The 16,287-nt window shown below is 44.0% G+C and overlaps 1 protein-coding gene across 3 annotated transcripts in view; it reads left to right on the top strand.

Moving 5' to 3' along the window:
• The window catches only part of LOC111850725 (spectrin beta chain, non-erythrocytic 1-like), an 82,314-nt gene that overhangs the window by 24,269 nt on the left and 41,758 nt on the right, over positions 1-16,287 (top strand). The window contains exon 1 of one of the 3 annotated variants that reach the window (XM_023824919.2): positions 5,602-6,071. The exons of the other annotated variants lie outside the window; for them this stretch is intronic. Within the exon in view, the coding sequence (XP_023680687.2) occupies positions 5,951-6,071 (121 nt within the window). The 5' untranslated portion in view covers positions 5,602-5,950. Of the gene's footprint in view, positions 1-5,601; positions 6,072-16,287 lie in introns of those variants that run through there. 3 annotated transcript variants of the gene reach the window in all.

Below are 16,287 nucleotides of genomic sequence, written 5' to 3' on the forward strand. Positions count from 1 at the left end.
TGAACAGTACTAGGTATTGATATGAATGAATTCTAATTTATAGCTTGTAAACTGAACTGCACTGAATCACATAGCTTGATTTATAGCTGCGTTCCCAGCACCAGGACCCAGGACCTGAGGCCTTGGCCGGTTGCAGTCCCTCCATGAGGCCTGTTCATGTTTACAGTGCAGATGTGTCACTTTAAACCGACATCATGGCTGTTTCCTAGTCAAATTCCCTCGGCTGCTCTTGGGTCTTGCAGAAACCCACAATTTCCTGTCCTAATAATGGTCACTCAATGTCTTTCCCTCAAGATGTCTGGGTATCAGCTTTGATGTCGCGTAAACTCCTATAACGCGGCAGTTTCTCCTGCATCTGGTTAGACCATGAGTGCTGGATGCTAATACCCAACCAGCCTCTGCAGGTCTCCTTCTCCCTCTCCCTTGGGAGCCATGGGGCCTGTCATGCATTGTACCCTGCGGTCCCCATCAGCCTGCAGAAACGCAGACTGCTCAGTCCCACTGTAGCGTATGAGCCTGGGCTGGCACTGGTTAGGAGGGCTGCTTTTCATGTGCCCTGTGCCCTGCAGGCTGGTGTTTTAAAACCTTTTGGGGAGAATCTATGCTTGTAATGTATTTGCTCATGGAGTATCTGTAGCTAGTGTATGAGCGATCGACGCTTTGGTGGTTTAATGTAGTGTCCTACCCCGTATACAATCTACATATGATTTACATAGGCAGGAGTTACACATTTAAATTTTCTCTCTAAGCACTGCACAGCCTTTAACACAATTCCAATATAAAAGCTGAAACAGCATGACCATCCACAGATGATGCGAATAATGGTGATTAACCACACAAAACAAGGTCTGGGATAAACTGAATGTCGCAAGCGAACAGGCAGTCCCCAGGTTAAGTATTTATGACTTACGGACAGCTCATACTTACGAACAGACTGCCACAAAGCCTATCGTATTGAAAATTAGGATGGATGCAACAGTTCCTAATGAGAAACATACACTAGTTTGTGATGCTCGTGAAAACGGGTTCAGCGATTCGTCAGCTCGAGGTACGATACAGTATCAAATAGTAGTTACATTGATTATTACTGTATAATAATAATTATTATTATGTAATAACATATAATTAATATATTATTATTTTTCCTACTTACCTGCAAATTTCACTTAAACACAGACTTGGGGACACATTTCGTTTGTAAATGCGGTAAGTGGTGTTGAGCTGATAAAGGTCCATTTTTTTTTGTTTATAGCACTCTTGACACTCCACTTTGTGCGTGATCATCCCAGCACAGCATCATGTGAAGTTCCTCTGAATAGACCATTTCATAAACTTTCCAAAGAGGCTGTTGTTAAGTGCCCCAGCGAGATAAATCTGGTGAAACAGCCTCGGTCGTCAATTAGTTCAGCATAATTGTGGAATGACACAACTTTGGGACGGATTACAGACATCAATCTCTATACCTCATGATTTCTTGTGTTTTATAGTTAATGGACATTTAGCCTTAATATTTTGAAAAACAGTGAAAGATGATGTTTTTTTATTACTGAAAAAGTAACTCTTTACTGGAGAAACAATTTATTCCAAAATGTGTTTGTAGAATTAACACACAGTTTTTAAAGGGGCCCTATTTTTTGGGTGTTTCCCTTTCCTTTAGTATGTTATATACCTTTGCATGCATATGAGGCCCAAAGTACACCCCAAAGGTAGTACCTCCCAGAAACCAGTCTTCTCTTATCTGCCTGAAACGCCTTGTTGGAATTCCAGCCATTACTTCCAATACATGGTGAGGTCACCTCGTAACACATTTCTTATTGGCCGCCTACTTGAAAGGATCGTGGAACGTGTAGGGAAAGCTAACCAATCAGGGTACACTGGGCTCATTGGGGGTGGGGCTTAAAGCTCTAGTGTTTCAGGCAGTTATATACAGAGTGAATAGAGATGTACAGTATGAGAAAAATAATGTTTTTGGAAGATTCAAGCAAAAATATTGACGACGGCAAAAATAAAATTATGAACTGTGAAAATGAGTTTCTCTTGCTGGAAGAGGTTAGAATAGGGAAAGTAGAGAATTAGTATTGAAATGAAAAGGATTTTGTTTTGCAGAATAGACAAAAGCGTTAAAATGTGTGTCACCCAACAAACTGTGTTATTTCTGACTTATTAAACACTATATTAAAAGTGAGGCCTTCGGGTGGGTGTGACCACTCAAACAGCCCAGACAGTTTGGCTACGGCAGTGGTTCCCAAACTTTCTCTGTAGGGCCACCCTTTTCTAGATAGGAACATTATTGAGCCCCCCCCCCATTCAAACTACATAGGTTCAGATTCAAACTTTATTTGAAATACAACTCCCTTTTCTAATTGAGCGAAACAAATGCAATTACAAAATACAAATGGTGCAATTTCACCACTGTGGGAGAAAAAAAGAGCAATCAATTAAAAATAAAAGTCCAGCATAAGTTTGAAATTATGCAAATGCAGATTTAACGTTCCTGTTAATATTCATTGGCGTACACAAATTAAAGTTTGTCTTGCGATTACCGCATTTTGTTTTTAATGATAACCGCAGGTTTCAGCCTATACTATAACACAACACAACACTAAATCATACCCATTCATTGATAGTCTCCCTGCACTTCATGTAGAAAATTTTAAACCTCGTTTTTCATGATACGGTTAGATTTTTTTGTCCAGCGCTGCAAAACGTTGTCACGCGTCACCTTGTCCAATGGTACAAAAACCTTGCAAGAGCAAGACGACTTAAGACAGATCGTACAGCACCTCTCAGCCGGCTGAACAAACTGGAACAGCCTCCGTGACGACACAACTTTGCCCTTATTGGTTGAAGAACGTGACGTTTGTATGACGTTTATATCCCAAGAAGTTCCGATGCGTTATCTGCTATTTCTCCCAAATATCACGTAAAGCAGTGAGAACTGGTTTTCAGTTAATTTGCCTGGTAAAATAAAGTTTAAATAAATTACATAAATGCTCTAATAGTACACATAAGGTAGTGGTTTATATATTGTTAGTTACTGTAATGTTGCGCTGCTTTATTTGTTTAATCGTCCAGTCTGTGAAGAGATTATTTTGCCCCTGAGGCTATTCCATTGGTGCGGCCCCCCCGCAATACCTCTGCGCCCCCCAGTTTGGGAACCACTGGGCTACGGCATCATTCTCTGTGCTGCTCAGGCAAATGCTGAAATTTATAATTGTTTTCAACAGCTCCGTAAATGAATGACATCACTGTAACAAAAATATCTGTCGATTAGCTATGTGAGTTATTCAGTTACTGTTAAAGGGAAACGGAAACGTTTGAGGAGTATTGATCAAAACACAAACGCTACATGGCGGGTTCTGCAAACTGATACTTTTTGTGCTTCCATTTGTTATTCCGAGTCAGAGCTGGCTTGTGGTATTCGGTTCACTTAGTGGCTGATATTTCGTATCGGTCATATTCTGAGGCACCCAGCCTCTTTCCCTACAGCTGACTCTGGATGCTCACTGTAGGGCTCAGCTGCCTTACTCAGGAGTATTAACTTTCACAGCAGAAAAGTCACCCAAGAACTAAGCTGAGCCACACATGACACACACACACACACACACACGCACACACACACACACACACACACGCACACATACACACACACGCACATGTAGGGTATACATATCCTTATGGGGACCGCTCATTCATTTCAATGGGAAAAATGCTAACGCTAACTATGACAACCTTAACCCCTACCCTGCCCTAACCATAATCATAATTAACCTAACAAAATACAAGAGTTTTTGCATTTTTAGTTTTTTCATAGCAGTCACCGATTTTTATAAAATAGAGTTTTCCCTTATGGGGACCAGGAAACCGGTCCCCATAAGGGGAAAAAAACGGATATTTATCACGTTATGGGGACATTATGTCCCCATAAGGATAGGAAAACCCGCTCGCACACACACACACACACACACACACACAGGTTTGTAAATGCATCTTTGTGGGGACTCTTCATTCATTTATAATCGGAAAACTCTGATCCTAACTTGACAACCTTAAGTCCTAACCATAAGCAACAAAACAAAATATGAGACTTTTGGCACTGTTAGTTTTTTGATTGTATTCACAGATCTTTGTGGGCTTTGTGAGCTCCGGAAAGATGGTCCCCACAATGTCAAAATAACAGGTTTTTATTACATTGTGAGGAACATTTGGTCCACACAAAGCAATATAAACATAATCCACACACACACACACACACACACACACACACACACATATATATATTCTGCTTATCTCTGATGTGTAGCAAGAAGAGTGGGTTAAATGATGGTGAAGGTAAGCAGAGCGTAAAGACCAGTGACAGAGGAGAGGGGAGGTGTTCTTTGCCTGTTACTAAATGTTCTGCCAGGCCACTGTGGCAAATCTATCATCCTGTCCATGTGAGTTGCATTAGAGGCTATTGTTGTCCACTGCCTGAAAGCATTCATGGGCTGTGTCTTACCAAATGATATGAAATACAAGCAGTGATATCCGGACTAATGTGACACTGCCCAGAAGAGCACAGCTATGAGGACACCGAGCCCTGAAAGGTAAAGGATATATTCATGTGGTAGGGTAGCCCAGGCTGCCAGTGCTGTGCAGTGACTCTGTACCACTGTCTCAGAAGAAGGAGGACCTCTGCTGGGGGGGGGGGGGCACCATCTCCCCAGCTGAACACAGACGTTTACTGAACATCACAACCAAGGTATGGAAATGTTCAAAGTGTCCAGTTTATCCTTCTACTACAATTACTACTACAAGTAAGAACAATAACATAAACAAAGGAAGGGCATGGCAGACCAGCAAGTAACTCTGTCATGTTACACCTCTAAGGTCATGGGGTCAAGGCTGAGCAGTGCGTTTGTAGTATACACATTTTATTAATTTATTATTATTATTATTATTATTATTATTATTATTATTATTATTATTATTATTATTATTAAATGTTTTCAGTCAGGATTTTCAAGCAATAATAATATCATGCTAACATTGACAGAACCTTTCTTAAAATTTAAAACGTGGAAATAACGTTCCACTAACATTAAGGTAACATTCTCTGCCAGCTTAGAGAAGACCTTCAAATGATAGCTGGGTCATTCTCTGAGAGACGGGTCTTCTACCATGAGACAAAGTAGCCATGCTTTGTTTGGGGATGGATACCCTTCAGCACTGAATATTTTCATAGCCCACATACTTTGTTATAGTGGTGGGGGGGTAAAGATATCAAATGACTGGCAGGCTGCAGGGAGAATGCTGAGCAGTAGATACGTGTACATTCCCCATTAGCTACACGTCTCAGATAAAGGTCTGTTCTCCTTGCTTTTGTTTGAAAGCAGAATGTTGCTTGGAGTAACAAACATTCTAACCAGCCTCCCCCGAATCTTGTGCAGGCACTTGGTATGGCCCATCCCCTCCCCGTTCTGCTTCTCTGTCCTCCATTGCATTAAGTCAGTGACATCATCACTGCTTCCTTGGCTCTCATTGGTCACTGGTTACATTACAAGCCCCTTGTCCCCTCCCATTCCCTGTCCCTGCTGCAGAAGGTTTGTGAAAGGTGTGTTGTGTGTAAGACATCCTTCATTCAGTGCGGGCTCGTGGGGTGTGCTGGTCCCTCTCCATTCAGGGCTGGGGAAAAAGACCCCCTAGATGTGGAATGCACTGAAGTTCTGCACCAGTGGATTTGTGGTTGGCACTAGTGGCTGGGAGCCGGGGGGTGAGGGATCCAGTTTATATTTGGAGAGAAGGTATAACAGCAAGAATCATGCTTTACATCTGAGAACCACTGAACCCGGTGACTGGACCTTGCTGAACTTCTCTGTGGAAGATTTCTCCGTTTTAAGGGGGCGGCATTTATCTGGGGCCTGAAACCTGCACTGGCTTTGGCCTGGGATTGCTGGGCGCTCTGGCCAGCATGATGGAGTTTGAGCAGGCGTCTGGCTCAGAAGGCCAGCTCTCCACCGACCCTGATGGCAGCCCTGCTCAGGTGCCCGCTAACTACAACCAAATGGAGGGGCGCTTCAAACAGCTTCAAGGTAGGGGGCCGAGAGCGCCTGCTAGCTGCGGGCATCTCCTCCTATTGGGGGGGGGGGGGGGGTCAGAATCACACCGTACTCCCCCTCACAGTATGAGAGTGTTATATCACAGCAGGTTCTGCTTTTTTATGGAAGATAATGTGTTTTATTAGTGGACATTTTAAGACAATAGATACTGGAATATTTAAGCAAAGACATTTCGTCCGTTCAACGACTATTCGTAAAAACTGAAAACAAAATGTAATTCTGTAATAATAATTTCTAATTCTTAAAAGTAATGCACATTTTGCTATTTCACCTGATTCAGGTATTTGTGTGTGTTACAGTTTTTCTCTCCATCTGTACATTCAATTCTTAGAAGGTCCCAGAGAACGAATATTATGTTTTTTGTTTTTTTTTTGACATTTTCGTTTTGGTTTTGTGAAACCTTCAAGACATTTTAGCCTTTAACACTTGCCATTCTCCTTAAAGTGTGCTGGCTGTATGCATGGTGGCTTGCTGGATAGGGCCATTACTCCACGCCTGTGGGGTCATGGGTTTGAATCGCACCTCTGCTCTCTGTGTGCAGTTTGCATGTTTTCTCACTGTCCAAATCCGTGCAGTTTGACCAGTTGGTGTCTCCAAGCTGCTGGTGGCATGTGTACCCCGCACTGCGCTGGCATCCTGTCCAGGGTGTGCCCTATGCTCCCTGGGACGGGCTCCAGGTGCCCCCACAGCCCTGATAACGATAAGCAACTGGAAGGTGTTTTACTGTCACATGTACACAATACAATGGAATTCTTACTCAAACACTTCCTGCCAAACAGTGCCAGAATAATGCAAAAACAGTAAGTGCTATAATTAACAATAAATAATACAAGATAAATTAAAATGGAAAATATAGCACCATAGATATAAAAATGGGTGTAACTAAATGTATGCATGTGTGTAGCAGTGATTTTGTATGATAATACTGTGTACAGACAGGGTGTGAATGTGCATTTAAAAAGAGGTCAGCCTCAGACAGGAACCCCGCCCCCCATTCCCCACCCCCCCGCCCCCCACTCCCCACCCCCCCGCCCCCTCCGCCCCTGCTCTGCTCGAGGTGCTGACAGCCCCTCATTTCATATTCCTCCAAAACAATAGCAGATGCTGCAGCTGCAGGCTGCGTTTGTGAGCTGCCCATTTTCACATGCCTGTTTGCGTTACATGCCGTCCTGTCCGGGACCCTCTGTTCTGATGTCTGAAAATGTGCTTGTCATGGAGGGTGGGCAGTTCCCACAAAAGTAAAATGCATGTTTACTCATTTATTTCTGTATTATTATTAATTATATTAATAATAAACACAGGGATCTAGCACCACTAATAATACCAATGGACTCCTAATAATAACAATAGTCCGTCCATCAATTTTCCAACCCGCTTATCCTACTGGGTCGCGGGGAGCACGAGTTATGGGCACGAGGCGGGAAACAGCCCAGGATGGGGGGGGCAGCCCATCGCAGGGCTCACTCACTCACCATTCACTCACACATGCACACCTAAGGGCAATTTAGTAACTCCAATTAGCCTCAGCATGTCTTTGGACTGTGGGGGGGAAACCGGAGTACCCAGAGGAAACCCCATGACGACATGGGGAGAACATGCAAACTCCACACATATGTAACCCAGGCCGAGACTCGAACCCGGTGTGAGGTTACAGTGCTAATCACTGCACCACCATGCTGCCCAATAATAATAATAATTATTATAATAATAATTATAATAATAATAATAATAGCAACAAACATCAGGGGCTTTTGATCAGGGGGTGCCAGGCTCTGAGGGGGCGGCGATTTGCCGGCCAGTTTCACTGGCAGTGACGTTTACCCAGGGTGCAGTATCGGCTTTGACCGGTACTGCATGTGATCTCTTTAAACATCTAAAAACCAAATATAAGACTGTGATGGAACTGGCCCCAGCAGCACTCTGTAACAGCCCACTGCAGTGTTTGTTTGTGATCAAGCACAATGTTGTAACAGCCCACTGCAGTGTTTGTTTGTGATCAAGCACAATGTTGTAACAGCCCACTGCAGTGTTTGTTTGTGATCAAGCACAATGTTGTAACAGCCCACCGCAGTGTTTGTTTGTGATCAAGCACAATGTTGTAACAGCCCACTGTAGTGTTTGTTTGTGATCAAGCACAATGTTGTAACAGCCCACTGCAGTGTTTGTTTGTGATCAAGCACAATGTTGTGATGGTGGTATGCGGAGAGCGTAGTGTTTTGCGAGGCGGTATGCAATGTAAAAGGTTTATGAACCACTGATTTAGATAGATTAGATGGCCTACAAAATATGTTTTAAATCACAATAAAATTCATAATAATTTTATAATTATCAAAATATCGTTTTCCCCCATTTTGTAAAATTAAAATATTGCATATTGTTCTTTAGACATCATGCTTGTTGGTATGGGTATCAGTGAGATCCATAATAATAATATTTCGTATTTTTGCCTGCAAAACATCATACTTAGTGTCTGTCTCAGGTCTGTTCTCCCATTATCCATCTAGAAAGCATTATTACCAGATTCTCTCCAAATGATAACAGTAACAAACAGCACTTGTAATTATTCAAAAATGATGGATTCATGCATCAGAAGCACAGAGATGTGGATGAGCTGATACCTCTGTTGGCCTTTGTGTGCTTTGCTGTAGTTACCCAGAAACATTCCCGTTTTTGAGCCTCATTCTCAGCCGTACGATGTCGATGACGATGGTGATGATGAACAGCACGAGGCACGTTTCTCAAATATGGAAAATTTCTCTCTTCTTAATAAGCGACCTGCGGGTCATGCTGACACAGTACAGCATTAATTGCCCTCTTTCATCCGCAGGCTGATTATTCCCATATCCATGTTTTAAGATGATCTTTATATTATAGTGCAGCCTCTGCGTTGTCATTTTGAAACTTTTCTTCTGTGCTATTACAATATCATTATTTTTAACGTGTCAGCATTGCTCTTTTATTAGATTGGCTTGTACTTTGCTTTGCTTGTGTGTGTTTATATATGAAATTTTAAATATAAAACAGGAGAGTCAGAATATCTTTCTTATATTACACTTGTCCTCCTCTTAAGAATATTATTTTTGAATATACTAAACATTGGTGATGTCTGTAATTTTATGTCAGCAATAAAATTTGCATAGATTCTCTGTCTTGTTAGTGTGAGAAATTTGCACATGGAGTCTCTTTGTGGTCCCACCGTTACCGTGGTAGATGTGGGGATTTACTGTGTTTTGGGCTTGGGTCGGCACTGGGCTTGGGAGGCTGGATTGCATGCTCGCCGCTGACACTGGCCCAGCTGGACTGAAGCGCTGCTTTTGTCCCGGGGGGGGGCTGCACTCCGCCAGCGTGCCGAGGTCCATCTGAATGACCTTCTGTTCCACGGCTGGCAGAAATGCCACCCGAAAAAATGAGAAGCGGCAGGACTGAAAGAGCCTTTGACAGAATTGTGGAGTGGGGATGTCAGAGCGGCCCAGAACAGGCCTGGGGTCCTGCCGCTGTTTAGCTGGTAATGTGAAACAGTGGAGGAGCAGAGCAGCGACTCTGCTGTGAGAGTGAAGGAAAGGGGAGGTGAGATAAAGGCAGAGCAGGCAGAGCAACTCCAGCTGGGAAGGTGCTGCTGTGGCACTGGGTCACCTGCAGGGCGGCGTCACTGTGCTACGTTTATTACTTTTTATTATGGGGGAAAATAGTCCAGAATGGGTTGTTGTTTTGCAGGAATATTGCATCTAAATATCATGTGGATTTATCTCTCTAGAATAAATGTGAATTTGAACTGTGACTGATGTTTGTCAGCTGGAAGCGGGAATATGAGTATAAATAAATCCTCCAGACACGGCATTTATACCAAGCGGCATTTATACCAAGCGGCATTTGGATCACGATTTCCTGAAACATCGAGTGTTATCGTTTTTAAACATTACTAAGTATTCAGGTATCATGTATTTCCTACGGTGAACGTACGTGCGATTTTATTCATCATCATCACCATCATCATCATTATTCTCTGTCCATACCTCCTGCTGTTGGTCCCGGTGGCAGCAGACTGAGCAAGTCAGTGCAGACGTCTCCGTCTGAGGCCGCTGACCTCAGTTTTCTTTGGAGGGGGCAGTTCCCAGTGCAGCTGGGAGGTATAATCCTTCCGGTATGTCCTGGGTCTGCGCTGGGGCCTCCTTCAGAGGGAGGTGCTCGGAACGGCTCACCTGGAAGAAGATCAGGTAGCTTCCTTGTAAGATGCCAGAAGCACCTCAGCTGGCTCCCCAACTAACCCTCTTCAGAAACCTCAGTTCAGCCGCTTGTACACATGGCCGCGATCCTTTGGTCGTTAATTCATGGCTCATGAGCATGGTGATGATCAGGATGCAGGCTGACCTGTAAACCTTTCAGCTTAACTGAAATGAGCAATGTGCCCTTGTGGGCAGTGGTGGCTTAATGGTTAGGGAAGCACACTTGGATTTGAAAGATTGCAGGTTCGAATCCCCGACCAGCACGGCACCACTGAGGTACCCTGAGCAAGGTCCCGTCCCCAAGCACTGCTCCCCGGGGGCTGAATTAGCTGCCCCCTGCTATGTCACGATGTCACATGTGGGTTAAATGCAGAGGACACGTTTCGTTGTTGTGCACTGTGTGCTGTGGTGTGTCAACACTGACAACTAAATATAACTGCCATGTTTATCATCATGGACCTCTGCAGTGCCTACAAAGCTGCTACCATCAAATGGATACATGTGCCTTTCTTACTGTCACTCAAGGTACTTAATCTCCTTCACTAAGAACCCCCCCCCACCAGAAAGTTCTATGGACTCAGATTTGGAAGTTTTGGTTCTCATTCCTGCCACTTCACACTTGGCACCAAACCACACGTCAGTTCTAGAGGTCCTGCCCGGTTGAGATCAAAAGCATGAGTTCACCTGCCAGACCCATTCTGGATGCCCCTCCAGCCATAATCATAAACAGAACGGGACATAAGACTCACACTTGCTGGAAGCCAACAACAACTGTTTACAACTTTAATTGTGTGAAGAATGTAGACGCAACTCTTACTGCATTCATGCAGGGACCGCATCCCATGCAGCAGCAGCCCTGGTGTCCCACAGTCCTGCAGCACCCCCTCTAGTGTAGGCTAGGGCATGCAGGGTCATACACCTTCTCTAACCCCACAAAGCACATGCATACTGTATTAGCATATTCTCACGCACCCTCACACAGCTATGCAGGCGGGAAGAGCTGGTCCACTGTTCCACAGACTGTTTGGAATCCGCATTGTTCCTCCTGTATCCTCAGTTCAGCCGCTGGGTGGAATGTCCTTTCCGTTACCATGGCATTGGCTTTCCCAGAGAGGCTGAACAGTCTGTTGCCCTAGAGTAGTATCACAGTCTCTGCTCCCCCTTTTAAAAACAGGGAGCCACTACCCTGATTTCTGCTCCAGAGCTGCAATTTTACACTTTATTTTGTGTTATATGTCATACATGTAAATTTAAACACTAGGTGGGATAACAAAAGTGATTAAGTGGAACTACTGATGCTGGATGTCACCGCTAATGCTGACACTGGATGTCACCACTGATGCCATCTCACACCTGATGTCACTGCTGATACCGTCTTACGCCTAATGTCACCACTGATGCTGTCTGACACTGGATGTCACCCTCCAACGCTGGATGTCACTGCTGATGCTGTCTGACACTGGATGTCACCCTCCAACGCTGGATGTCACTGCTGATGCTGTCTGACACTGGATGTCACCGTCCGACGCTGGATGTTGCAGCTGGTGGTTTCTGATGCCTGATGTCACTGCTGATGGTGTCTGACGCTGGATGTCACTGGTAATAGTGTCTGATGTTGGATGTCATCACTGATTCCATCTGATGCTGGATGTCACAGCTGATGGTGTCTGAAGCCTGATGTCACCACCGCTGATGGTGCCTGATGCTGGATGTCTCTGCTGATTCCATCTGCTGCTGGATGTCACTGCTGATGCCGTCTGACGGCTGATGTCACCGTCCGACGCTGGATGTTGCCACTGGTGCTGTCTGATGCCTGATGTCACTGCCGATGGTGTCTGACGCTGGATGTCACTTGGTAATGGTGTCTGATGCTGGATGTCATCTCTGATGCTGTCTCGCGCTGGACGCTGGACGTTGCCGCTGCTGCTGGATGTTTAATCACATCAAATTCATCGATAAACAGTGATAATTGACTTCCAGGCCAGTTCATTAGGAAGCATTGTTGCCTCACACCTGCAGGTTGGAGGTTCAAATCCTGTTTTTTCTGTGTAGGAGAGGGTGTCTACAGATTTCCTCCTGCGGTCCAAAGACATGCACATACTGTAGGCTCACTGGAATCTCTAAATTGCCTGTAGGGTGTGTGTGTGCCTTGTGGTGAACTGGCCTTCCCAGTAGGGCCTTCTGCTTTATGCCGCCTGGGATAGACACCATAAGCATACCCCAACGTGCATATCGATGACTGAATGCTTCCCATCTACACTTTACCTTTGCTGCAATCACCTTGTAGCTGTGTCATTTTGGGTTTTTCTCTAATAGTGCAAGTGTACGGTGTGTCAGTCATTTAAAACCCCTTAACGCTGCCAAGGCCTCCCCAGCCCCCCAGACGTTACTGCACCCGCTGGTGAGCCCTGAGCCCTGAGCTACACTGGCTGATAACGGATCCCCTCTCCCTGCCGGGTTTCCTCTGTCCTGCTCCTCTTTACTCTCACGATCTCTTGTCCTGTCTGTTTTAATTAGTCTCAGTAGCACAATGTAATGGCTGTTATTTACTCCCTTTTCTCTTCAGTAACCCAAACCCAGAGTTAGGATGTCTGTATATTTGCTTATGGTGGGTTTTCCTGTTTTCTGCAAGTAGGTTAAATGTTGTTCTTATTTCTGAAGATGCATGATGAAGGCTTATGCTATAAATATGCTATAAAATTGGCTGATTGATTTAACATGCCCTCGGGCTGGATGCAATTTTGACTTTTTATGGTACATTGATATATTTTCAGATATAGATATAGGATGAGACAGTATCATTTATATCAAAAAACTTTTATCACTGCCGTTAGCATGATGGCTTACTGTAGTTTGAAAACAGGCTGTCCAGCGTATTTGCCTGTTATATAATGTGATTTTGTTATTCTATCCGTGATAGGAAGCCATTGCTTGTTTGGCCAGAGCAGTAACCCCTCAGATAACTCCTGTGAGCTTTTGAATTCTCGATTGTCCTTCAGCCGTCCCGGGAATGCAGGAAGTCCGGCAATGAATAATTGATTAGAAAAATGCTCCACGCTCATTGTTCGTGCCCAAACATTGGCGCGGAAGCCACAGGTCGTGGTGGAAGACCCCCCCTTGCCTTCCCTGGATTGCCATTGTCCCCACTCCCCCACCCCCCCCCCCCCCATGGGAGCTTAAGGAACGACATCCTAGGAATGATCCGTGTTGCGCTCAGTGTGGAGCCAGTTGGAGGAGCAAGTGAGCGGTTGATTTGCCTTTTGTGAGTGAGAGGGCTAAGGCCGGGACGTCCACTTTAAGGTTAACATCCCACAAGCAAGGCGCCTTTGTCTGTCTGTGTGAACCTAGGACCTGAGCAATGAGCTCTGTGTCATGCAACATGTTATATACACATATCAACAGGGGAAAAGACAATTCTGCCAAGACACTGGCATTCGACTATCATGGAAAAGGTTGAGAGTTTAGTAAATTATGTATTTAAGATGTAGAAAAAACTAATAGTAATTCTGTTGATATCTGTTGATATCTATTATTCTAAGTTTTTAAATATGAGTTAAGTTGCTTAGCAGTCAGTATTAAAAATTCTTTGATTGTACAGATAAGTTCCTTGCAAAAGTTAAGCACAGTTCAGAGTCAGACAGACCTGCAGAGAACGGACTGGAAGTGCTGAGGCGTATGATTCCTGTTTGGGCAAAACCAAGGTCAGACTTGGCTCTTCTGACATAGATGTAACAAACGGGCCCTTAACTCTGTACTCCGGTCTGCAGTGTGGGGAATTTCCACACTGCTCCTACCTGAGGAAATCATGGACTGCGATCTGCAAAGATTTCCTCACTGTGAAGGGAACTGGCCTTGGCTCCAGGGTGTATGCTTTGCTTAATGCCTCTGGGAACTTTGAGGGAGACTTGGGGCAGGTTTGTATTTCCTAACATAAACAGCTACAAAGAAAACACTGTTTGCTTTGAACATAGGCAAGAACACATAAGACATACTGTGCAAGTCTGCAAAAATGTCTATAGGTAGTGCAGTCTACAAACAGGATGGAATTTGGCTGTTATTTCATCAGAAAAACACTTTCTCATCTGTTTCATCGTACTCATGAGAGGACTGATTCCATTCATCATTAAAATACATCTGCCATGATTTGGAGCACTGTTGAATTTTTTGTTTCTGTGGCCCTTTTGGTTTATTAATACAATATTGTTGGGGTATTCTAGTGATCTTTAAAAATGTCCTGTTACTGAAATATAGTATTTTATTAAATGCTGGGGAAGTAACCAGCCTTTGGCTCATGGAACTGAGCTTGGGTGATTAAGGTAGAAAGAGTTGGTTCTGTAGGTTGACTAGATCCAACCCCCGCTCAACCTTTGACTAGAAAGGTGGTTTAAGTAAGAGATATGCTTCTGCAAGAAAAAAAAAATCCCCAAAATATTGAGAGGTGACACCATGATCAGAATTTCATCAAGAGCGCAATCATGCATAATAAAATCAACTGGAACAATATCCAGTATCCAAAAAAGCTGGAATTTATATTAAAGGAACTACAGAAAACATCAGAAGCAGACTGACACACAGAGCATCGTAACTGTCGAGGTTTGGGGTGAAATGCAGCTTACAGGCTTTGTTCCTGTTGGGTCTCATCATATCTGCTGTATCAGATGTGAGACATTGCGAGATTCAGAATCTGAGTTGTTTGCATTTCCACGGAAACCACCCAGGACTGTCAAAGGGAAGATAACAGCTGGGCATTATCAATACACCCCCCCGCGTGGCTTCCCCTTTCCTGTTCGGCGGCCAGTCAGAGGAAGATTTTCTATGCAAGTGTCCTATGGAAGCAACTGTGTTTACACAATGACAGGATAGATCCCCGCCCATCCTCCGCCTGAACTGATTTATTTTACTCTTCAATCTTTGGACTCCTGGGTGTGGTACTTTATGCTTCTGGTATTACATGCTATCTTGACATTTCGTGCAGGAACCAGAGTTACACACAATCAAGTTGGGAGTTTATTAATAACCCTGGCAGTTTAGTTGGCCATGAATGAATGAATGAATGAATGGACAGACAAACAAACAAATAATCAAAGAAATAAATAAATCCAGCAAGCAAGCTGTGGTCCATAGCTAGCTGTTATTGCCAGGGTCAGATTACAGTACATTGTGCCTTTTGCCCTTTGATCTGACAAAGCAAGCAAACGGGCATTAATTAGCAGTGCCTAATGATGTCTCCAGCAACAGTGGCCTTCCTGCCAGGGTGCTCTTCCCTGACCTGCCTAAAGGACTCCTAATTGGCTGCATGCAGAGGCCAGCAGGCCTGTCAGCTGATATAATCACTGGGATAAAGATCAATAGGAGGGAACCTGTTTTTTTTTTTTGTTTCATTTTGTCTCAACAGCATATTTGGTTGAAGTTGCTGTTTATGGAAACTGCAATGCCATGTGTGAACTTTGATACTCTGCACTGAAATATACTGTTAATATTAATAGTTTAAACTGAGCACAGCAGAAACCTATTGTTTATTGGTAGGCTAATTTGTAGGGTAGTTAACATTTTCATATGACATTAAAAATGTGCTTTATGACAATGTGACTGTATGATCAGAGCAGGATGCAGGCCCCGCCCTCCCTGGTGGGGGTGTTCCTGGGCCCCGCTACACACACATCTGCCTGTGGGCTACAATCACAATGGTGCCCTGACATAATGCTGAAGCCCCTTGTGTATAGTCCTGTGGCAGTAGCTGTATTAGTTGTGTTGTATTATCAGCCTCCCTTTGAAATTTCGTTGGACAAGTACTTCTGCTGAATAAATAAATATGAATTTAGTGTTTAGTCAGTTTGCTGTGCCAAAAAGGAGAGCTGCGATCACTGTATTTGTAACAAAGTTCAGTGTGTTTTTCATACATGGAAATATTTCTTCTCTGAAATTTGGAACCTTTTCAGTCACGCTTAATGTGAAGAGTGTGTTGG

Source organism: Paramormyrops kingsleyae, chromosome 20, assembly GCF_048594095.1.
Source record: "Paramormyrops kingsleyae isolate MSU_618 chromosome 20, PKINGS_0.4, whole genome shotgun sequence".
Taxonomy (NCBI): Eukaryota; Metazoa; Chordata; class Actinopteri; order Osteoglossiformes; family Mormyridae; genus Paramormyrops; species Paramormyrops kingsleyae.